The 23,806-nt window shown below is 41.0% G+C and overlaps 4 protein-coding genes across 9 annotated transcripts in view; 1 reads left to right on the top strand and 3 right to left on the bottom strand.

Moving 5' to 3' along the window:
- uhrf1bp1l (UHRF1 binding protein 1-like) overlaps positions 1–980 on the bottom strand; it is a 35,008-nt gene extending 34,028 nt beyond the window's left edge. For all 4 annotated transcript variants that reach the window (XM_034235835.1, XM_034235836.1, XM_034235837.1 and 1 more), the window contains exon 1: positions 630–980. In XM_034235835.1, coding sequence (XP_034091726.1) covers positions 630–673 — 44 coding nt within the window. In that variant the 5' untranslated portion in view covers positions 674–980. The remainder of the gene's footprint in view (positions 1–629) is intronic.
- Positions 981–2,633: 1,653 nt separating this feature from the next.
- Positions 2,634–7,069, top strand: ckap4 (cytoskeleton associated protein 4). The gene is made up of 2 exons (XM_034235783.1): positions 2,634–3,075; positions 5,380–7,069. Exons 1-2 carry the CDS (start codon positions 2,761–2,763, stop codon positions 6,592–6,594), a joined length of 1,530 nt encoding a protein of 509 aa, XP_034091674.1. The 5' UTR covers positions 2,634–2,760; the 3' UTR covers positions 6,595–7,069.
- A 2,625-nt stretch (positions 7,070–9,694) lies between these two features.
- ikbip (IKBKB interacting protein) lies at positions 9,695–16,180 on the bottom strand. Of its 2 annotated transcripts, XM_034235894.1 has the most exons (4): positions 15,743–16,180; positions 15,069–15,186; positions 12,474–12,695; positions 9,695–11,314 (listed from the first exon to the last, which is right to left on the bottom strand). In XM_034235894.1, the coding sequence occupies exons 1-4, from the start codon at positions 15,946–15,948 to the stop codon at positions 10,748–10,750; spliced, it is 1,113 nt and encodes a 370-aa protein (XP_034091785.1). In that variant the 5' UTR covers positions 15,949–16,180; the 3' UTR covers positions 9,695–10,747. The 2 variants fall into 2 exon arrangements, with proteins under 2 accessions (XP_034091785.1, XP_034091784.1); XM_034235893.1 differs by lacking the exons at positions 9,695–11,314; positions 12,474–12,695 and adding an exon at positions 12,881–14,276.
- A 596-nt stretch (positions 16,181–16,776) lies between these two features.
- Positions 16,777–23,559, bottom strand: arfgap3 (ADP-ribosylation factor GTPase activating protein 3). 2 transcript variants are annotated; one of them, XM_034235802.1, is made up of 16 exons: positions 23,324–23,559; positions 22,617–22,735; positions 21,946–22,018; positions 21,708–21,839; positions 21,458–21,538; positions 21,263–21,359; positions 21,125–21,184; positions 20,993–21,039; positions 20,754–20,905; positions 20,510–20,641; positions 19,958–20,086; positions 19,565–19,714; positions 19,314–19,440; positions 19,048–19,135; positions 18,436–18,560; positions 16,777–18,349 (listed from the first exon to the last, which is right to left on the bottom strand). In XM_034235802.1, the coding sequence occupies exons 1-16, from the start codon at positions 23,390–23,392 to the stop codon at positions 18,332–18,334; spliced, it is 1,599 nt and encodes a 532-aa protein (XP_034091693.1). In that variant the 5' UTR covers positions 23,393–23,559; the 3' UTR covers positions 16,777–18,331. The 2 variants fall into 2 exon arrangements, with proteins under 2 accessions (XP_034091693.1, XP_034091694.1); XM_034235803.1 differs by having other exon boundaries at positions 19,958–20,083; positions 23,324–23,392.
- Between the last annotated feature and the right edge of the window lie 247 nt (positions 23,560–23,806).

Below are 23,806 nucleotides of genomic sequence, written 5' to 3'. Positions count from 1 at the left end.
AAATGTTGGATTAAGGAGGCAGTACAGCAGTGTCCCTCTAAATGATCTTGTGTTGGGTTCTGAGGCTCCATGTAAAGTATGTAAAGAGGTGTAAAGAGCCGATAAGCAGGGTTTAAAGCCGTGTGAACAAACCTTCACCTTGCACTACACAGTACATGTCACTGCCTTCTCATTTACCCAATGACTTCTGTCAAATTCGAGTCTAATTACATCATTAGTATGTGATTTATTTTTCAACCAGATTGGGTATTAGAAACCACGAAGTTGTATGATAAACCTTTAGGACTTCGGCTGAGATTGTTTATTTTAAACAATCTGATTCGAACACTGGACTGGTTCAACCCGCGAAAGCAAACGGTGAGGGATTAGCTCCTTACTAGCTAACCCCAGTGTTAGCTAGTTAGCTTCAGTTAGCCACGTCTCAGGTCAGTGAGGGTTACGTGGGATGAAAATGAAACTGACAGTCTGACAGATAGCAGGAATGCAGGGTAACTTATTAAAATGCAAGAGGAAATTTATCAATTCATGTTCAGAAAAGGTTACATTTTGTTTGTGACTTTTTGGTGTTAGCTAGCTATCGTCAGTCTGACAGTTGACTAGGGTGTCTGTTAACCCCGCTGCGCACTGACCTGGAGAGATGCTTCAGGATCTGCTTCTTGATGAGTCCAGCCATGGCTTCACAATACCGATATCCGAGCTAGCTCCCTGCTAGCTTCTCCCTCTCGAGTTATAAACACAAACGGTTCAAATTATCACCCCCGTGTCAGTCTTCATTTTAACGGTGTTCCCGCTGTTCTCAGAGAGATTAGGGAGTTTGTGTGGAAAGACGGCATCTCAGACGTCCGAGTGACAGCCGGGCTCATGGACAAAGAATATCGAGTTAGGCCATGTCGTGATGATCCACTGATAAAGCTCCGAAACGGTCCGGATATCTCTGCAACACACCGAACACCTGGGCAGCGCGTCGCGAGGAGCGTCTGTTGTCACGGCGTCTAGGCGGGGCGTCATGATGCGTTCAGGGTCTGCTAGGAAACCCCTCCCTGAATATGTCGATAGGCGTAAACGTAGATATTTATCACAGGCTGTACTACTGTATATAAACATCTATTTATAGTTCATTATATACACACTCGAATCATTTGAAAACTATTTGTTGACATTGTCGTGGAGGAAGTATTTACAACCTATACTTAAGAATAAGACCACAGCATAGAAATAGTTTGAAACACAGGCCTGCATTACAAATTACACTAAAGAAAAAGTACGCAAATAAGCGTCCATATAAACTTAAAGTGCCTAAAGCAAAAGTAATCATTATGCAGAAGGAACACTTGATGTTATTTATCTTGGTTATAAACAGTGATGCATTAGTGGGTACATACTTTTAATTCTGCAGCTGGTAAAGCTGGAGCTAATCGTAATGTGTAATGTTCTTAATCCATAAAAGTATATCATAATGTATTTTTTACGGTGTTATTGTTTCAACAGTTGGACATTGTTACATTGCCTAAATCACTTTGGGGATATGACTGCAGACGGTTGTCTGTGCTGTTTGCTTTCGCCATAAAACGCTCTTTTAGTGACACCTAGTGTTTAAACAGAGGATGTAAATACTATTTTTTGACTGCAACTATAATGACTGGAAACAAATAACTAGATTTTTCTAATAAACCTTAGAGGAATTTGCACATGATGCAATTTTATAAAACTAATACCAAACAATTTGGCACAGTATAGCAATACCATTGGTACATTTATAATAAAGCAATTTTAAATGAACAACTAAATGACATGCACAAAACTAATATTGGTGTTCTTTTTATCATACTAAAAAAAAAGATTCCTATGAAAAGAACATTGTGTTCATTAAATTGCCTCCACCATCTATGACCTCCAACATGCAACAGCCACATTTATAATGAAGAAAATGTAATTGAAACTCCCTGGTCTTTTCACTTATTTGTCAGTGTAAATAAAGGCTGTGTGTGTGTGATAATCTCTGTGTGCAGAGATGTTACCATGGGAGTTCACAGCAGCCTGCAGATGCCACGTATGCAAGGAGGAGCGAGGGGAGCTGCCCCTCCCTGCACCGCTTGCAGGAAGTTTGCATCAGTCTTCAGTGTTTTAGAAGTGTTACAGCATTCGTGGAAAAGTGTCATAGTAAAAGAAACATATAAACACGGTTTATGACACTTTCAGATTCAGTATATTGATGCACTTGGGAGAATGATGCACTGTTGGTGCAACTCTTTGGCTTTGGGGGTGCATCTTTTGTCTTTTACTAAATCGAGTGACATTTTCTCACTTCTCTTACCAGTGCTTTTGCTTATTAAGATCCTGCGGAACACTTTGAAAACTTTAAAGTTGCTAAAAAAAACCTCTTTAAGGAAATGTTGTTCCAGTGAGAGATGCTTCTGCAAAACTTTCATTCTTGTTTTGGGTGTGTGATAAAAGATATACTATGGCTGATCTGATGTAAACATAGTGCAACAACAACAAGCAGTAGAAGTCATTCATTGTGCTCTTGTGTTTTATTATGTCATTTAAGTAGACCCATACAGAGCCTGAGTTTTACATGGGACAGCCCCCATCCGCATACCTCAACACTAAAAGCCCCGTGGAAAGACACGACGCGCTCCCTGATACGCTGCCGGTCCTGTTAGTGGGCCTGGACTGGAAACATTCTCCATCCACGACTGCAAAAACTAGCAGCAGCACTCACATCACACTCACACTCTCCTGAGCCAGCTCCCATCCAACATGACGGCGAAAAACCGAAACAAGAACAGCGAGAAGAGCGCCGCATCCAGCCCGGAGGATGTGCCCAAGAAAAGCCCAAAGAGCAGCAGCAGCAACGGGGTGAGTGGCCCCGCACCTCAGGGGCCACCGTCAGGGAGCTGCCTCGGCCTTTTTGCAACAATAGCGTTTTATATCGGGTTAATATGCGCTGTAGGGTTTGCTGCTGTTTATTTACAACAAGTTGTGGAAGAAGTGCGGCAGATCAGCGTCAGACATGAGCAGAGCGCACGGCACGACGGAGAGCTGAGCGTAAAAATGGACAGTGTCGTTCAACAGGTAGGAAGAAAATGAAGTGAATCAATAAAAAGCAGAATGAAATGTGTCTGAATACTTTTACACACAATGTTCACAGTATTCTCAGTAAAGTACAAAGTGTACACTATATGGGCAATGCATTGTTGTTGTTAGACATTACATAAGATACACAGTTGTTGTACTGGATGTACTCACTGTTGGGGGTTGGGTAGGTTTGGTGACCAGTGATGGGTTTAGGGAACTCACTTTTTATTCAACACACGACCAATAAGTAAACAGACCTGATATTAATAAATCATTTCGAAATGTTTGTATATATTTTAGGATGTTCTTTTAGAAAAATATGCCTTTGCTGATTCTTAAGATGCAGGGAAGATAAGGATGAGTTGTGTCTAGCAGGGAAAGGGACAACCTCCTTTCTTAATGTGCAGAACAAGTCATCTCTGATCATCAATACACTTTTAATGGAATAAAAAATGCATAAAGACTTGTAAAACAAATGTGTTCAATGTCTTCAGGTAATAGAAAACATATATATCTTATACATATATATAATATTAATAAAGACTTTGTTAAAGACAAAGATCATAAAAGGTCCCCATGTACTTAATAAAAAACAGAACCTATATAATTGAAGCCCACTCTTGCCGTTCATTCATTCTCTCCTCACTTCCTGAATGTAAAAGTACACCGTGTATCTGTAGCCAGTGTAAACTATGTTCAGTCAGCTTTTCCTTTACTCACACATGTGCCACCCACTTCAGTGGTGACTGATGACTTAACTCCGCATGCCCATTTACAGGTTTAACATGTTTGTTGTGTTTCCTTTGGGACAGAGCTCATTTCACAAAAGCACAATGGTAATTGGAGCAATGTTTGCATAGTGAATATATACATTGTGTTCAAATACACAGCCATAAGAAAAGAAAAATCTTGTAGCATCTTTTCTTAAAACTGTACGTTTTTAACCACACATTCAGGTACAAAATGTACTTCTGCGCTCATCTACATTTAATTTGCACATACACTGAATCGTTGACTTTAATTAAATGTATTAAGTCAACAGATTTCACATAGCTGTATTAGGTTAGTCGAAAATAATATTAAGTTACATTTAAAAGTATTACTTAATATTATTGCTTTCAACTAACCTAATACATTTATGTGAAATGTGTTGAGATAAAACATTTCATTAAAGTCAATCAAAAGTTGAGTTTTTCAGTGAAGACTAATAGGCCTACACATCATATATATTGAAATTCAAAATAAATATTTCTTGATGTGGTCATTCTACAGAAAAGGTGGAATCTGGGTGATTCAAATCTGCTGAAATATATTCCTTCTAAAAACATCTAAAACCTGTTATAACTAACTCTTAACCTGATGAATCCACAACAAGTAGAGCTTAAAGTTTTTTTATTTTTTTTATACTTTATACAAAGCTTATTTGTATAGGAATGTCACTGTTACGTGTTACCAGGAAGAAGAGTAACACCAGTGACAATTTGGAGAAAACACTACCATTTTAACAAAATGGCTGCAGTGTCAGACCAAATGTGGCTTCAGTCAATATCAAAATCGTTTAACTCTTCAATACAATACATTTTCCCATTCAAATGTTCACCCCTAGGGCTATGCAATGAGTAACACTAATGACAGACTTGAAAGACGCACGTAACATTTGAAGATAAAATGACACCTTTAACAAACAAAGTAAGAAGTATCTGACTTCCCTTATGTCTTTGTCCACTGCCTCAAATCATCTCTTGTTACAGGAGGCACTTCAGAGACAGTACATTATTTCAAAAATAAAAGCGTTTTGTGTAGCAGTAACACCAATGACGTAATTTTGGGTGACTGACATTTATTTGATATTATTAATAATAATTAGCGTTTTTTTTTTACCATTTCAGTGTTATATTTAATGCTTGTAATGTTATGTAAATATAAATTAGATTTATTTATTGAAAAACAAATCTTTTAAATTAAAACTATAGGCTCCACTTCCATGTATGATCAAAGTGACAAGGCAGTTCCTTGAACTTGGCATTTTAAATAAATTGCAATTTACGTATAAAACCATTTTTTATTTAGAACCATTGCAAAGGCAATCTCTATTTATTCAACATATATAATGAATGTGAGTATTAGGTCAACGTCATGTATTTTGGTGTCTGCAAAAGTAAGTGACAGCACTTCCACCTTTTCTGTAGAATGATATTGATATCGAATGAGTGTGTCTTAGCTAATAATGCACAAGTGTTTTGATGATAGTGTATGTCAGTTGAAAACACACACTGATGCATTTTTTCCTATTGTCTACAGGTGGAGTCTTTGAGCAGTATTGTGGACGGGCTGGAGTCATCACTGGGCATCACACGGGTGGAGCTAGAGGGGTCAATCGCCCGGATGAAGAGGGGCGAGGTGGAGACCAGGAAGGTGGAGGATGCCCTTCAGAGGCTCCAGAACGACTTGCTCAGGGACCTTTCAGAGGGCATCAAGGAGGTGAAGGAGGCCCGAGAGATTGACTTCTCTTCCCTGGAGAAGACGGTGGAGGAGCGCCTGGCGGAGGTGAGCCAGTCCATCAAGGCCAGCGTGTCGGAGTTCACCGAAGCTCAGGACGAGACGCAGGGCCAGCTGTCCGACCTCAAGGCCCGCCTGGGGGACATGGAGGACCCCGCGCTGGTCAAACAGGAGCTCTCCGCCATCGTGGAAGCTGTGGCTGAAATCAAAGCAGCCAATGAGGCAGGAGGCATATCGGCAGACTCCTTCAGGGAGCAGGTGGGCGCCGTGAGGTCAGAGCTCCAGACTCGTAACCAGGAAGTGGCTTCACTCTCTCAGGAAGTGGAAACTGTGAGGTCAGTGGTGCAAGAGGCGGTGGGGAATCTGAGGAATTCGCTGTCTGCTGCAGAGTCCGACGTTCAGGCTCTGAAGGACAAAAGCTCGGCGCTGGAGAGTGGCGTGGAGCAGGCCGTCGCCGCCGCCAGTCACGTGGAGAAGCAAGTGAACGCAGCGGCGGACCAGATCCTGAGAAGATCAGAAGACCTGGAAGCCAGAGTCAAAACATCAGAGGAGAGCGGAGACTCCCTGTCGGCATCGGTGTCAGACATCGCCTCCAGAGTGGAATCGCTGCTCGCCAAATGTGACACTCAAGACAGCGTGCTAGCTGCACAGGGCCAGGCTGTGGAGAAGGTCAAGAGTGGCATCGAGCAGGAGATGGAGGCACTGAAAATCAGTCTGGGGGAGCTGCAGTCCAACATGGCTGCTGTTGGCAGTGCCCAGACCAAGCTGTCTTCGAAGGACTCCAGCCTGGGTCAGCAGGTGGAGGAGATGATGAGCAGGCTGGCTGCTCTGGAGGACAGCAGCAGCAGCAGCGTGAAGCCGGAGCAGCTGCAGGGCCTCTCCAGCATGGTGGAGGATATGGAGAGCAGAGCGGCCAAGCTAGAAGGCCACGATCAGGCTATCCAAGCCCTTCAGAAGGCTCTGAAGGAGACCACAATGACACTGGCGGGCTTATCCAAAGGCAAGAAGGGAAAGTAGGGAGTAGGCAGTCTGATATCACCACACCAAAAAAAGTGGACAATGACTCCTTTTTCCTGTATTTGTGAAGAATTGTTTCTGAAAATAGGTCACGATGTTGCACATTTTAGTAGAAAAGAAGCCAATGTGAGGAGTTCGGTCAGGAGGAAGCTGTACTGCTGATTTGTGAATTCAAATCCACACCCATTCTGCACTGTAGTTCATTTTTCTAATGTTTTATTTTGTTGTTTTTCTGTGCCAAGGCTGGTTTTTTTTGTTTTTTAAACCAACCAAAATGCAATAATATGCTCTTTTTGAGCACTCCTTTGTTTACTCACTACATATTTTTTTTACAAGAATAAAAACTCTTGACTTTTCTTGGTGTGACCTTATAAAATATGATTTTTTGTTTTTCATAAGCTGCCTCAACTGTATCATCATGATTAATTGTATGCGTGGGGACTGAAAATAAAGTTGAATGATATGCGTGAAGTACCAAAGGGCTGCTCAAATCTAAATATGAATCCTATCATGATAGCAATATTCAAATATGACAAATAATTCTGAGTGAACCTCTCACATGAAGCTCAATTTGTTAAGCGTTACCACCTTATCTACAATCTTTGATAAGTGTAGACTGAATACCACACGTTCAGCTCTTTCATCTGTAGGCAGCAGGAAGAGCTGACAAGCCATTTTTCTTTTTGATGTTTCGCTCTGCCTCTCTTCCAGGTGCTCTGCAGAGAGCTGCTTCACCTGAGGCAGCAGTTGTGTTTTGCTGGAAGGCGTTTGGCCCCCTAATGAATCCTTTAACGTGGAGCGCCCACCGGATTCAAGGAACTACTCCTACCACATCGTTTTGTAAAAAAAAAAATCTCATGCCTTGGAAAACCTCATTGGAATGATCCATAGAAAGCTGCTTTAAATGTACCCGAACTCTAACATTTTAAGAAAATGGGCTTTTTATGTGTCTGACTGCTTCTTAGATGGGTCTATTAACTATACCTATCACCAGGGCTGCACATAACCGGTGCGCAGGTGCGCATGTGCACCTCCGCTAAAAAAAAGAGCACCGGGTCATTTGAAAAAAGGTGCATTTGCGTACCAAAATTGAGAGAGGGAGAGAGAGAGAGAAGAGAGAGAAGGGAGAAGAGAGGAGAGAAAGATATTTGCGAGTTGCATATTAACTCAGGGTCGGCCCGTAGCCCTGGCATTATAGATGTTCGCCTAGGGCGCCAGATCTGTGGAGGCGCTGCGCTGACAGCTCTGGGAGGGGAACAAAAGATTTTAAACCGTTGGCGCTCATCCTAATTTTCGGCCTTGATGTAACAACATTCATAATTAAGTAAATGTAACACCTTTTTCACCCCGGTTACACGTTTCATTTGCCCTGTACGATGGGCGCTGTAAGTGATGAAAATGGGGGATGTTGGCTTATCTGGCGCCCGCAGCTCACAGCCAAAGTGCGAGTGAGCGAGGGAGAGAGAGAGAGAGAAGGGCGCACCGCGGTACCGGCGCTGTTGTTATTAGAATCTGGTGCTAGCTGCTCTAACGGATGTAAGAAGAAGATGTTTCTACAATGATGTGGAGGGAGAGTCCTCTTCTACGGAGCCCCTAAAGGGACATGGAAAAAAAAAAAAAAAAGAGAGAAAAAAAAAAAATAAAGTCAGGAAAACGGATTTGTTTCTCGTGCGCACGAGAAACAAATCCGTTTTCCTGACTTTTTTTTTTTTTTAGAAAGTTACCGATGCACCAAGGAGGAAGTGGAACACGAGACAACCCATTTCATTGCAGACTGTTATGTTTACGTGGGGAAATGACAGTGCATACATTATTTGAGATATATTTTGAAGTCAGACTTAATTTTATGGACATTTCGGCCAGGGTTGTAGAGCTATTGGTTTAAGCACCGGATTAGCAAAACACTGGCGAGTCTGTAAACCAGTCTGCTTTGATCTATGAATTAATGTCCGTGACTCTCAGAGTACTGTTTTATAGGGAAACAAACAAACACACACACACACACACACACACACACACACACACACACACACACACACACACACACACACACACACACACACACACACACACACACACACACACACACACACACAGCCAGTGGCGGACTGGCCATCGGGACGTTCGGGACGAATCCCATTGGGCCGGTACCAAAGTGGGCCGCCCGTCACTAGCCGTCTAAGTACGATATATATCTCAAATAATGTATGCACTGTCATTTCCCCACGTAAACATAACAGTCTCCTGTGCGCTTCACTTCCTCCTTGGCGCACCGGTAACTTTCTCAACAAAAAAAACTGTGCACGAGTTAGTAAAAAAAAAAGTCAGGATAACGAGTTAGTATCTCGTGCGCACGAGATACTAACTCGTTATCCTGACTTTTTTTTTTCTCTCTCTGTTTTTTGTTTTTTTTTACATGTCCCTTTAGGGGCTCCGTACTCTTCAGTCAGACTGAGAGGCTGATGACTACAGCTCAGCGAGGTAAAGGACTCTGAGTGTTTAGATTTAGATTGACTACATTTAGATTTAGTCAAACGGGTTGGTCACAATTTATGTAAACACATATTTCCAAGGCACTCCTTTATAATTATTGGGATAAACAGGTTTGAAATCATTCCAATGTATACTATAGGACAGTAACCAAAAATATCCTTTAAAACTGGAGAGATAAAAAAAAATGCATAAATAAATAAATGTTAAGGTAAAATAAGATATGAATGAACAACACAAATAAAATAAGTTACATTCATTTGTTATTGGCTATGGTAGGTTATTGGTTATGTTCACATACTTATTTGATTACATCCACTTGTCTAAGATGACAACAGAGACTTTCGACCCAAACCCAGCTGTTGACTTGTGGATGCAAGCAGCTAATCGCAGACTCAACCAGAGAGAAAGTAGTAGGCCTACATCATCAGCTACCATGTCTGACAGAGAGGAAGACCGTGAGGAGAACAGTCAGGAGGGAGTGATGACAGCTTGTAGGATTACTGGTCGTGCTAATGTTGTCTTGTGTTCACCTCTGCATGTGTGTTCTGTGTTCACCTCTGCATGTGTGTTCAGTGCCGTGTGTCTGGCAAATAAAGTCAAGACCCCCTCAAAAGTTACGGTTTATTTCATTTTAAGGATGAGCACCAAGCAACATCTCCAGGTGCTCCTTTGAGAACCAGGGCAAAAAAGTTATGTGCTCCCCTGCCTATAACCCAGTATTAGCAGGAGCCGTTTTCCTGTTGATTTCGTACTCTGCCAGCTGTAGCTTCATATTTACTGTAAAACATGAGATTGGAGTGTAGTGTATTTACCAAAATATTCCTGCAAGACACAGAAATTACCTTATTTACTGTATGGCAAAATACTTACATTTTCAACAAAACATTTGTCTCCTAAAAACACACCGCTAGAGGAACACCCATTGAACCAAAGAAAATCAAATGTAATCAGTGTAAAATGTGAGAAAACAAAACAAACCAGTTAACCTCAACCGTTAAACCACATATGGCTGGAGGGAACCAACAAAGAAAACAAACACATTATACAACTCAAGAAATACTGAGAGACACAATGCTGCTGTTGTCATTCAATGTCTAATGGGTTATTGTTAGCTCTGTTCTTTGGGTCAGGCTAAACAAAAAACATGGCTGCACTTTATCTATTAGGGAAAGAATACTTTGAAACAATCTTCCTGAGTAAATTATGTAAATCAGTATCATCTTTTAAATGTTAATGTTTGTTTTGATGGTCTTTGTTTTATTGAGTGACCTATGTTAACCTTTACTGCTATATTTTAAATGATTTACCGACACATGCTTGACACTTTTTTCTCATCCTCTCAATTGTATCTTTATTTGTTAATGTTTTCAGGCATTCATTTCCTATAATACCTTTTATTTAAATAGTTTTGAATATTATTGCTGGTTTGGGCTTATTTCATGTAAGCACTTTTTAGAAATGTGCTGCACATACAACAATCTCATCTTTTTTAAATTAGATCACAATTTCGTAGACAAGGTTTCCTTTTTATTTAAGTTAGAATAAAAATGTGAATTTGAGTAAATGCTCAAACAGTAGTAGGCCTACAGTTGACCAGATGTAATTGCAGAAGACAAACCAAAAGGAGAAATCTTTGATCTTGATGATGTTGAAGTATGGCTCATGTTGGCCGGTGCATCGCTCCTATATCAGAGATATCAGCTATTTCACTGACCTGTTTAGCAGTAACACTTAAATCTCCCTCTACAGCAGTGAGGTTAGCCAGAGTCTGTCTCAGCTCAGCGACCTCCTGCTCTCTCTTCATCAGATCCTCCGCCAGCCTTCCTATCCGCAGAGTCAGGTCTGACATCTGAGGCTCAAACGCCCCCAAGTCTCTCTTGATAGAAGCTACTTTTGGTTTGAGGTCACTGGCAAAGGTCACTGTTCTTATCAGCCGAGCTCTGCCGCTCTCCAGCTCCCTGAGGCGCTCAGAGATCCGTGTATCAGCTGCGGTGAGTTCAGGGACTTGCTTGCGGAGCTGCTCGATGGCCTTAGTGTTGCGTTCGGACGCGTCACGGAGATTTTGGACCCGGTCGATGCTGTTGGCCAGCACCTCCCCGATGCGTATGACCATGCTGTGCTCCACCTGAGAGGTTTTGTCTTCCAGCTTCGTCACCTGAGTCAGCAGAGACTCCAGCTCCGAGCGCAGGCCCTCCATCCTGCGCACGTCCGTCCTCACCGACGCCACCTACAGGCCAAACACAGAACAGAGGAGAAATCTTTTTCACACAGCAACAGGAACATTTTAAAGTGGTGGTCGAAGATAAGATCAAAAGAGGTGGGAGAAGAACTCAGATCTTGCACCTAGGTAAAAGTACCAGAGTGTAGGAATACTCTGTAAACGTACAAAAGTATTATCATCAAAATATACTTAAAGTATCAAAAGTAGTCATTGTGCAGATTGGACCATTTCAGAATAATATATGATATGTTTTATAATGATTGATCATTAAAGTGTTCTCAAAGCTGGTGAAGGTGCAGCTAGTTTGAATGACTTTGTATACTGCAGGGTAGCTTGTGGATTTACTCCAGGTGGAACTAAAGTCTGATTTAAGAGTTAATTATATATATTTCTCATCATTAATCCAAATCTGCTAAGTAACTAAAGATAGTGGGGTAGTAGAAAGTAGCAAAAAAATGTAATACTCAAGTAAAGTAAACATATCAAAAAATTGTACTTAGTTACTTTCTACCACTGAAGAGCAACCTTAAGGAGATTGCTGTGCCAGTGACTGCTTAAATTAATTAACATTAACAACAAAAACAGTCAAAAGTAGAGACACATAAATAGCATAGCAATAAAAGAAAGATACATCTTAAAACGTATTCCAACCTTTTCTTACGAGTTTACTTGCCATGTGAACCCGGAATGGTTGAGTACCACCAAGTTTTATGTTAGAAATGTATAGTAAGGGTCCCCAGCACATAGAAAGTGCCGCATGCTAACTTGCATATGTTGGGCAATTTGCAAAATTCATCAAAATCAGTTAACCGGCAGTACAAATAAGGCCACTTTCTGGTTAAAACTGACATTTTTGATCTTAAAAATGTAAGAAATCAATTCAACATCCTCAATTACCTCGAAAACCATTCAAAAAGTGTCCAAATCGGCAAAGCCATTTTTTAACTATTGTCTGCAAATGCTAATTAATGCAACTTGTGCTAATTGTGCAAATTGCCCAACATACGCATCGGGCAGTTTCTCTGTGCTGGAGACCCTACACATTTCTATCATAACATTTCCGGGTGCTCAACACTTCTGGGTTCACAATATGACCCTAAGACCTGGCAGACAGAATATACAAGGAACAGTAACATGTGTTTGCCTTCAACAGGAGCTGACTTACCTTGTTGACAAAGTCCTTGGCGATGGCGGAGGTGCGCTCCTCGATCTGTCCCACAGCGTCTTTCAGCGACGACAGGCTGCCCTGGAGCTGAGCCCGTTTCTCGTTCAGCCCCGAGGACCACTCCTGCAGCCGGCTCACGTCCTGCTGCAGACCCTCCAGCTGGGGCCCCAGAGCCCCCCTCTGACCCTCAAGACCCTGCAGCATCAGCTGGACGCTCTCACACTGAAACAGGACAGACAGCACATAGATTCAAGGACACGACAGCTGGATGTGTGTGTGTTAGTTATTTAAAACACTAATGCAAAAGTGCATCGTTTCAGATTTATGAAAAACACAGTTAAGAAAGTAGTGCCTCAGTAAACAAGATTAAAAAGGAGGGAAAAAACACATTTGTACAAATAAGACAATTTCAATATAAAAGGTGATTTTATTAAATATGTTCTATAAGGAAATCATTGTCATACATTCAAATGTGAAAACTAAAGATGGAAAGAAGAGCAATCCTGCATTTTTAAAAGCTAGAAGTACAAAACAATCAACTACATAATTTCAACTATAATGTTGTTTTATCTAGAAACACTGGAGCAGATATTGTCATACAACTTGGCATAGTAATGGGTCATGTTGTATACGAATGCCATAGAAACCAAAATGTGGAAGTCCACATTGAACAAATATTAAAATAAATATTATTGATTGTGCTATTGTTTAATACAGTGCATGTATACCAGGGTTCATGTTCAAATCAGGGAACTTTTATGCAAAAGCATTTTTGTAACATGAAACTGAGGTGTACATTTGAAAAACAATAATACTGAACTAATACTGAGCAGTTTTACAGCAAATAGTAACACATGGTAGGTGGGTCTGTCTTTTTCGAGTTGGTTCAAAACAATGACATCATTCAGTGAGCTCATCAGGAAGAAGTGGAGTTTCCTCATCATCGTATGTTTCCCACTCTTCCTCCTCCTCCTCTCTCCATCCTTCTTCCTCCAGAGTGTCTTCCTCCTGCAGGCTGTCGACTGTAGTTCCCCTCAGCACCATGGTGAGTTCATGGACTGCCTCTTTAACCACGGACAACTCGTTCTTCATCTTCAGGATGCTGTTTTGAGCCTGCAGGGTGTCCAGCTCCTGTCTGATCTCCAAGATTTCGCCGAGTGCTTTCAGCATGCTGTCCTCAGTCCCAAACACCTGTAGCGTCACCTCCTCCAGGCGCTTCTCCGCCCCGCTCAGGTCCCCCGCCAGCCTCAGGATGGAGCGCACCGCCTCCTCCACCTGGGGCAGGTGCTGCTCACACTCCTTGGCCCGGGGGATGTGCTCCTGCAGCTGGGTGTCGAGCTCGGCCTCCCTCTTGGTCAGGCTGCTGATTTTCTCCTCCAGGTGGTGGATCTGCTTGGTGTTCCAGTCCAGATGTTCCTGCGATCGCTTGGTGTCGTCCCCCTCTGTGCGCTCCATAGCTCGGGCGTTCCTCTTGGTGCTGTCCTCGAGCTCCTCCAGTTTCTCCGCCAGTGACCGGGCCTGCCGCTCGGCCTCGTTGACCCGCTCCGTGGCTCCGACATGAGCTTCCCGGGACTCGGACTTGAGGGCGGTCAGGTCGGAGGCGATGGCGGCCAGACGCACCTGCCACGTCTCCGTCACGTTCAGGAAGTGGCCGCTGACCGTCTGCAGGTCGCGGGAGGCAGAGTTCTCGTCGTTCTGCATCACCGTGACAGCAGCATGGAGGGTGGAGATGTCCTGCTGGAGACGTGTTGCCAAGGAGACGGTGGAGAGCGCCTCCTGCAGGTCGTCCTCAGAGGCGGCAAGCTGCAGCCGCAACACAAAACAGGAGGGCTGTTTCTGTGGGAGCTCTATGGACCTCAGTATTCATACATGACAGATACAGCAGGAAACAAAACGCATGCATACTCAAAGGCACTGTGTAGGTGGACTGTAAAAGAGAAAGTGGTGAAAGAGTACTCGGGCTAATTGGCAATTTTATTATGAATTCATCATTTGCTAATCATATAAAATGTCAGAAAATATCCATCCCAGTTTCTCACAAGCTAATGTCTTGTTTTGTCAATCAAAAACTCAAAGATATTTTGTTTAATATGTTAATACGGAGAAAAGCAGAGAATCTTCACATTTGAGAGGCTGAACAGAAAACTTTTTTATTTGCATGAATATATTGCTTTCACGAGTAATATATGTTTTTATCATTTATTTATCTATGCACGTAGTTTTATTTTGTATTACTTATCCAGGTTTTGAAATACAGATACGAATATGCATGTCTCCGACTCAAAACTAGTGGGATTTATTTTTCTTGAAAAGCAACATATTTCCTATCCCAAATACACAAAATCCCAAAAAATCGAATTCCTCACTTGCAACAGAAGAAATTAATGCAATTATGTACATGTAATGCTTTAAACACCACACATGTAATTATATTCTCTTATTATAGGACTGGAGGTAAAAATCTCCGACACAAATATCTCAAAACCTGGCCATGTAACATGAAAATTGTGTGTATGGGAATTCTTTTTTGTAACCCTTTAAAAGTTCCATCCCTCAAGGCAGCTCTCATAATGTTCCACTATAAATCAAACGTACCTTTTCAGAAACCTTTAGGACTTCCTCCTCCATGTCGAACAGACTCGAAGTCTTTCCTTGCAAAGATTTGTACTTTTCTTCAATAGCAGAAAACCTGTCATTCTGTTGCAGTACCATCCTATAACAGAGAAACACACATTAGTAAAGAAATACACTCCTTACAAACAGAGGTGGGAGAAGTACTCGGATCTTGTACTTTAGTAAAAGTAGGAGTATCATAGTGTAAGAATACTCTGTTACAAGTACAATTCCTGCAATCCAAATGTTACTTAAGTAAAAGTACAAAGTTAATAGCATAACAATATACTTTAAGTACCAAAAGGAAAAGTAGCCATTATGCAGATTTCAGTATAATGTATATGACATGTTTTTTTATTGTAATTATTGATGTATTACAGTGTTATCAAAGCTGGTAAAGGTTCATTTGCTGCAGGGTATATTGTGAATATAACTCCAGGTGTAACTAGACAACATTTGCAAAGTAGCTAAAGCTATTAAATAAATGTAGTGGAGTAAAAGTACAATATTTATTTTACTTTCTGAATTGTAGTGGGGTAGAAGTACAGTGTGGCAAGAAATGGATATACTGAAGAAAAGTACAAAAACCTAAAGATTGTACTACACATTACTTGAGTAAATGTACTTAGTTACTTTACTAATGTATGTATACTCACCAGCTGAGAGCCCCGCACGCTGCCAGCGACAACAAGCACATTAAACTCCTAACATCCAAACTGGAGGAGGTTTTGTTCGCTCCTGCGTTGTTTCCAGCTTCAGTCTTCACTTTCTGCGTTTCATCTTTCCCATTAGTAGCCGAAGTCTCTGGAACTGGGTCGCTTTGTTTCTGAGACTTCTTCCTCTGTTTTAACTCCGCAGGCATCTTAGCACACTGGCACTCAGTGAGTAACTTTCACAGTGAAGGAATTCAACAGTCAAAATAAAAGTCTTACCAGCTATTCGTTGAGTTGCAAACTAAAATAAAACACTTCTTTCACAGGTAGGAACATAATGTAGGATACTACAGGTTTGTTACATGTATAATTAACGGTGGTAAATTAAAAACGTCACCGCTAACAATCCTTTTGCTTTACCCTGCTCCTTGATAAAAAAAGATGCCTTCAGGTTCTCCTATTACGATCGTATTTATCCAAATTATCAGAACAGCTAGCCTAAAACCAGGTGAAATGTAAGACTTAGTTATTGTATTGTTAATTTATCTTTAACATTTATATTTAGCACAATGATTTTAAATAGAAATCAAATTACAATTTGCTTTTGCCAATTTGTTTAATCATTAAACTGAGTGCCAATCTTAACGTTCATAGTTCCGACCGTGTAGGAAGCACAGTGAACGCCTCAGCCAGCCACGTAAGCGACTGCCAGCATTTGTCCTGATGTGGCCTGCTGTATTAATGATGTATTTAAACTGGAAACTCTACAATTAACTACTAATCGATTAATTAAAGTCTGCAGACAGAAAATTGATCAAGCAAAAACAAATATCAGACATGTCCTGATTCAAACTATTTTAATCAGGATTTGCTGCTTTTCAAAATGGTATTTTGTATGGTATGATTGTAAATGTATCAGTTTTTACACTGTGAGACAAGAAAATACATTTAAGTCTCAAAGTGGACTGACATTGTGATGGACACTTTTTTATTCTAATTTCTACCAAACAAAGATTAATCAATCAAACACAGAGAAACAGGTTTTAAGGCTTCGGCACAAGCCATTTATTTGGCATGTTTCAATAAATCCTACTTTTGAGTGTCAAAATATGTCAAAACATGATTATCTGTAGCGTCCTATAAATGGAAAGTCAAAGCCCTATACAGCGTGGTTTGTAGCACTACTATACAGTTTTATAGAACAATGTTTTTTCATTATTAATAAGTGGGTCTCAACACCAGTATGTTGTTTTGTAATCAGGATGTGTCAGCGGGTCCTTAACAGTCATGCAATTTTACTATTCCTGACATTTAACAATATTCAACAGCAGAAGACAGAAAGGAATATTACAAAGATCAACCAAACTAAAGTCTCACATGGATGCAATTTCAACTTATAAGCAAGGATTCAATTGTAGAACAGTACATTCAAGCACAAGCTGCCACATACAGTTTCTAACAAACAAGGTGCAAACAAGGTAACCAGATGACTCCAAAATATTGGAGTATTAGCGTGTGTTGATCAGAGATCTTTGGACTAAGGCTTACAGTGATGGAGTAAACACATATTTGGTCACTGAAGGATCTACGACTTTCTCTTAGTGTTTCATACTTAACTCAATTCAAACTCCTGAGAAGCATTAACAGTACAGAGATCATATGATCATCCAGTTCCAGATAAAGCACTTATCCCTAAATCATAAAAGCAAGAGCCGTAGTATTTCATATCAGAGCCATGAATAAATGCTTCTCTAGTGCCTCAAAATTCAAAATCAGACTACAGCGTACATGTAGTGCTATGTTTGCCAAATTACCAACTTGGTAACGACCCTGGCAGTATGTTACAGCAACAAAAAGATGAAGGATTTAAAAGGGATGCCTAACGTTGCTGTACATTGGAGCTACAAAAAAGCATAAGGGGAAATACAGCCTTCAACAGTGTCTTCTTAGATGTGTGCCATTAAATGTTTATTGAAACCAAAAGGGGGCAGCATAGACAGTCATAGCAGCGCTGTAAACACAATACCAAGAAAAAGCAGCAACAAATTAAAACCAAAGGGCCCGTCTGTGGAGGAGCACACATAAGAGCACTTTGAGGACGGAAAAGGACACTTTCAAAATGGTGGGAAAGTGCAAAAATGCACAATACATGTGTTGAGGTTAACCAATTAAAAAAACAAAAGAAAACTGAATTATCCTCACTGCTTTCTTTTTTTGTCACCCAGTCAAATAAAGGAATCAAAAATCCATACTTCAAAACACCATAAACCCTCTGCTACATATAATACTTCTAAATATTTAAACCCAATACCTCAAACGGTGCATTAACGCCAAACTAAATATTCTTCAGAACTCAACATTACACAGAGATCTTCCTTCAAGGGAACACAATTCCACTCAAAAAAGATTGTGCTTGATCCCCTCGATCCTCATAATTGTATATACATTATCTTGTAAAAAACTAGATATCGATGTATAGAGGGTTTTTTCGGGGGGGTGATTTCGATACCATCAAGGGGGCACATGTTTTCCCAGGATGAGTGACCACAGGAAACGTATCTCATCAACAACTCCAAGGAGATGCGCCGTGGCTCAAGAACTGTAGTGATCCTGGAAAACAAATAACATCAATGATTAGAACTTGAATTCACGTTCGTCATAAGAGAAGGTTATATAGACTTGATCCAATGGCCGACCTGAATGGAGCTAACGACGCCGCTGGCCATGACGGAGAGTTTCCCTGCGACTGTGCGCACTCCCAGTTTGAGCTGCGACATGTCGGGAGTGTTGGGCAGAACGTTGGTCAGGCGGTAGGAACTCGCTGCAAGCACAAAACAAACGGTGAGGGAAGCAGAGAGACCAACTCATATTTGTTTTAAATTGGAACACCAAGTGATGTACAGTAAGAGAATTTGTGAAATTCACCAATTGTGTCTTCAGTGTCACATCACATCATTCTCTCATTATTTCTGCCTTAGTACACACAGCACAGCTCTAATGACACATTATTATTGTCTTCAATTTACTACTGTGATACAGTTTTGATGAATAAAACACACCAACCAAATAAAAAGGCAGCCTTATTAAATGAATGATCATGTTTCAGAAGTGGCATTCATCAAGTTAAAGGTTGCAATTTACGACATTTGAGCAGTTAAAACGTATACAAGTCTGACATATAACACTACAAAGAATTAGGAAGATAGTTCAAAAATGCTCTTGCATGAGGCTACATGTGTCCAAGTGTAAATAATAATTAGATATTGAATAGTTTTTGCAAGGGCAGTGATGGAGCTGTCGTCTCTTACCAGCTTGTTTCTTTGGATCATCAAAAAGGTCTGCTGAGCTTATAGAGGCACTGCCAGCATATCTCTCCAGTCGAGTTTTGGCCTCGTACTAAAGAACAGAAAGAAAATTCAAACAGTTTATAGTAAAGTTGAATGTGCGATCGCTTTCAGCACGGGTCTAATTCATGATTAGATATGTCAGTCTGCGATAGATATTTAAAAAAGCATGCAAGACAAGTCTAATCATTCATAATGAATTCACAAGTTCCACATTTTCCAGTTTGTACCTCGTTGTTATCTTGTTTTCCAAAGTACATGTCGGAGGAGATGGCTTTCACCTCAACACCAAACTTTTTCTGAGCTTCTCCGGAGTCTGACACCGGCATTGCTTCTGGTTTTCTTCTGGACGTTGGCCTGATAACAAGCAATGATTACAATTGAAAACAATCGTGATACAATAAAATAACCACCAGCTCTACATTCTGGAAGCATAAAGGTTAGATCCGTACTATGTAAAGCAACAACAACACTAATCTACCTGTCGTTCAGCGATGTAATGGCGGAGGTCAATAAGAAGTCCGGCTCTGGTTTCTTGCTCTCCTTCATCCAGCCTCCTCCGTCACCTTTATCATTCCAACCCGAGGAGTAATTATCTGAGGTCTCCGTCTCCTCAAACCGAGACATAACCCTAAAGAATGAAGAGAAGGATGTCAGGTGAGAAAATACTGTGGAGGATGTGTAATGTAATTGATGAACAGCTGCAGTAAAGGCAGATTTAAAGTTCACATTCAAAATCTTTGCTACCAGGAATATATTTAGATGGAGTTAAGATCAAGTAGTGTATGGGAACTCGCATTAACTTACAATATATTAACAAGCAACAAATTAATACATGCATGTAACAGTTAGAAATGAAGACTATAAGGCTGACCTAGAGCTGAAGGACCCTCCGTCCTCCTCTTCCTCAGTGAAGCGCCGTCCTTTGGAGGTCTTGGCCCCCTGGGGACTCTCCTGCTGGATGATGTGCATGTCCGAGGTCACAGAGTGAGACACTGCACTGCTGAGACACAATGAGGGCAAGAAACAAGTAAAGATATGTTTCTAATCTGCGGGTGGCGCAGTGGTCTGTGCATCCGATCATCAGATCAAGGGGGAGTGCTGGGGAACTCCAGTTCGAAACCCGCTCCTGCCGCCACTGCGTCAGGCCGTTGTGTCCTTGGGCAAGACACTTCACCTGAACTTGCTCCTGTGGGTATTGTCCACAGTATCTGACCATTGCATGTATGATATATGTGTAATGTGTGTATATGTAAAGCGCTTTGAGTCATTGAAAAAGCGCTATAATAAATGTAAGGAATTATTATTATTATTAAATCAGCTCACACTAGAAGTTATGTCTTCATCATCATCATCATCATCATCATCATCATCATCATCATCATCATCATCATCATCATCATCATCATCATCATCATCATCATACCTCCTCATGCCCATCCCCATGCCCAGCCTCTCTGCTTGCTCTTTCTTATTCCCCTCCAATCCCTTAAACATCTTCTCCTCCATTTTCCTCTGCTGCTCCAGATCTTTACAGGCCAGTCGCAGGGATGGAACGCTGAGAAGGAAGAAGGCAAGTTAAAGAAAATGAGTACAGCAGCAAAAAAATAATTACACAAAATATACATGTATGACCACGGAAGGGGAGAAAAATAAGTAAAGAGACGCACATGGATTCCTCGGGTTGATAGTTCTTCTTGGCAGCACCGGTGCCCTCGTCTTTCTCCCTCAGTTTGTCTGCAGCTTGAGCTTTCTTCTCCAGGTCTGAGAAACTCTTACTGCTCACCTTCTGAGCGCCCAGACCGCCCTTCTTAGAGGCCAGCTAGGAGTAGACACATTAGAAACCACACTATGACACACACTTAGGATAATGTGTAGTGTCTAACCAGAGCTTTATCTGAGTACTTACTGATTTCTTGGCAGCAGTTGGCTTCTTCTTGAGAAGAGAGGAAGGCTCTGGGGAGATCAAAGCAGAGTAAAGTTACATCTCATGCAAAAACTAGGTGTTGAAGTTGAATAGACCTGAAGAATACAAACCAACCTTGATTTTGTTTTGGAGAAACACTCAGCATATCAACACTAGGACCTTCATCTAGATGACCTGAATGAATGAAAGTGTAATAAGCCACATGAATGGGATTGATATTAATACAATGAGTATGTGGTTTTTTTTTTATACCATCATCATCTTTCTCCTTTTCCCGGCTTAAAGGCTTCTCTGGTGGTGTGGAGAGGCTGAGATTCATTTTGGGCGTGTTCATAATATCAGCAGGACCCTGGGCAATAAACAGACGCACGCGGTTAAATGACCTCTGTCTGCGTAGGTTGACATCAAGCAGGTACGTTTGGATATATTAAGAGTCAACTCCCCTACCTGTGAGTGCAGACTGAAGAAATCCACCTGCTGGTCTTCTGGTGCTGTTGGGGAGAGAGGAGCCTGACTGTCCAGCCACAACTGTAAAAGAAGGAGAGCGGTTAATCTGATACAGCCATTTAGAGATACACTGTATATGCAAAGAGTAACTACTAGCAAAGGTGTGTTTTATCAACCACCAATTCTGGCTTCCTTTGACTCTGTGGAACAACCTGCATGTGTTGGATGTTTTAAACCAGTTCTGCATTACCTCTGTGCCGTGTCTTCTGGTGGCTTGTGTGGCTAAAGTCTTCATCTTCTCCCTGTACTGCAGAGCGGCTCGGCTGTTGTACTTGGTGTTGGCGGCGCTGGTTGTGCAACCATGTTGACTGAAAAAGGAAATCTTGAACCGATACAGGAAACACGACAGGAAGAATTATGCTTACTTACATGTGGCTTATGCAATACTGCGATTAAAATGTGTTGATATGCTGCGTTCAGGTACTGACCGCAGCGGCATTGCCTCCCACTTGCATACATCTTAGCTGAAACCACGACCAATTGAAATCTAGCTCAGTGGACCTGTGAAACACAGCAATGACAGGATTTGAACAAACTGTGCAACGAATAGTTAGGCAGAAAATAAGAAAAACTTTGAATGTGGTTAAAGTATTTACTTATGCAAAAAATTGATTTGTCTGTAATTTGACTTTTGTTACTTTTGCGTTTACAGCTAATGCTGTATGTAGAATACCATTATTGTTTATTGTATGCATTTGTTTGTAGTACAGCATGATTTTCCCCATTGCTGATTGAATTCCATTGTTCATCTTTGTAAATCTGAATACAAATCTGAATATCCTTGTCATATATTGATTTCGTTGGCATCTCTTACTGCAGTAATAAGAATAGACACAAATAAATAAAAGCAGTGATAAAAGCAGAGGCAGAAGCAATGACAATGCACTGCAAAAATTACTCAAATGTCAATGTACATATTTATAGACAATAACATGTAAATATACAAAACTAAAAACATGTGAATATAACTGTGTTCATAAAGAGATGCTAAAAGAGAAATGAATCCCTTGTCTTGTTTTGTATTGTGATGAGTAAAAAAGTTAAATTCATGTTTTAGTATTTTGTTTTGAAACTACATCATGAGTGAGTCCCGACATACCTGATGAAGCTCAGGTGAACCCCCAGAGACCTGTGCGTCCCAGAGCAGTCTATACACAGGAACACACCGTAGGTGATGCTGGCCCAACTGGGGTTTTTAGCTGAGCAGTCAAAGCAAACCTAGGAGAGCACAGGAGAAAAATGTATCTCATTAAACAGATTTCGATTTAAAGGTCATGTTTCAACCCCCACCATATTCAATCAAAGTCAATACGAGAAAAGGTGGAAGCAAACAAAGTGAAGGGTGTTGGTAAGGACAAGGTCTAAAGTGCATGGTGCTGCCGAATCAAACAGCTGTTGGCATAGGCTATGTAATTAACTTCCACTGGAAAAATAAACACACTTCCATTTGGGTATGATTCAGGATGTATGCACACATGTCCCATATTTCCCAAGTGGCCTTAAGGGAGCTTTAAAAAGTGAAGCCAGAACAAACACAGCTAGCTACATGTCAACTGTCAAAATGTAGCCTAGCTTAGCTGTCAACCACTTAGCTAATGCTACGTCTGCTAACACGTTGTCTGACAGGTTGTTCTCCCACCAGGACACAATTCAACAAGAAACGACAATTTCCAACACGATAAGTATCAGCTTGTTGGTAAATTAAGATGTGCCATTAAAGCTAGCGTTGGCGTTTATCAAAGTGCGACGTGTCAGTTCAACTTCCTTGTTAAAGAGAGGAAACTGTCCGCTGTTTAAAACTCTCACCTTGTTGGTAGGAATGGAGCGAAGTCGCTTGAAAATAGCTGCGATATCCTGCCTGCTGGGCTCTGCCATTGTTCTGTCTGTCTCTATTAATATGTGTCGGTTGGATAGAGAAGTAGCAGAAAAAACAGCGCTGTGTTTTTCCCTATGGTTTTTCCTCAATAACAGAATACGACACGTCTATAGGAGAACACCGCGGCCGCGCTCTGGTTGGATAAAAACGCCCCGTGGTTGTGTTATTGTACCAAGGGCTTCTGGGTAATGCAGTTTACTTTGACATCTGAAGCTCCAGTTGAGTAAATCTATTCATATACAATATTTGTTTTCATTATTGAGCTCAAGGACATCTTAATCATTATTGCCATGCTGTGTGATCAGAAGATCCTTACTGAGTTTGAATGCTGATTTATCAACAAGATAACTACTACAAACATATCACAATATTTGTTAAATGGAAATAGTACATTGAATTTGGTGTATTCAATT

This window comes from Gymnodraco acuticeps, unplaced genomic scaffold, assembly GCF_902827175.1.
Source record: "Gymnodraco acuticeps unplaced genomic scaffold, fGymAcu1.1, whole genome shotgun sequence".
Classification (NCBI taxonomy): Eukaryota; Metazoa; Chordata; class Actinopteri; order Perciformes; family Bathydraconidae; genus Gymnodraco; species Gymnodraco acuticeps.
Note: the sequence above shows the minus strand (reverse complement) of the source record. Positions and strands in the feature narration are given on the sequence as shown.

Coding starts and splice junctions, on each gene's coding strand:
- ckap4 (XM_034235783.1), top strand. CDS start 2,761: ATGACGGCGAAAAACCGAAACAAGAACAGCGAGAAGAGCGCCGCATCC. Junction 3,076..5,379: donor TGGACAGTGTCGTTCAACAG/GTAGGAAGAAAA, acceptor TATTGTCTACAG/GTGGAGTCTTTGAGCAGTAT.
- ikbip (XM_034235893.1), bottom strand. CDS start 15,948: ATGCCTGCGGAGTTAAAACAGAGGAAGAAGTCTCAGAAACAAAGCGAC. Junction 15,187..15,742: donor GCGTGCGGGGCTCTCAGCTG/GTGAGTATACAT, acceptor TCTCTGTTATAG/GATGGTACTGCAACAGAATG. Junction 14,277..15,068: donor TCCTAAAGGTTTCTGAAAAG/GTACGTTTGATT, acceptor TTGCGGCTGCAG/CTTGCCGCCTCTGAGGACGA.
- arfgap3 (XM_034235802.1), bottom strand. CDS start 23,392: ATGGCAGAGCCCAGCAGGCAGGATATCGCAGCTATTTTCAAGCGACTT. Junction 22,736..23,323: donor GCTCCATTCCTACCAACAAG/GTGAGAGTTTTA, acceptor GTGCTCTCCTAG/GTTTGCTTTGACTGCTCAGC. Junction 22,019..22,616: donor GTTCACCTGAGCTTCATCAG/GTATGTCGGGAC, acceptor TGTGTTTCACAG/GTCCACTGAGCTAGATTTCA.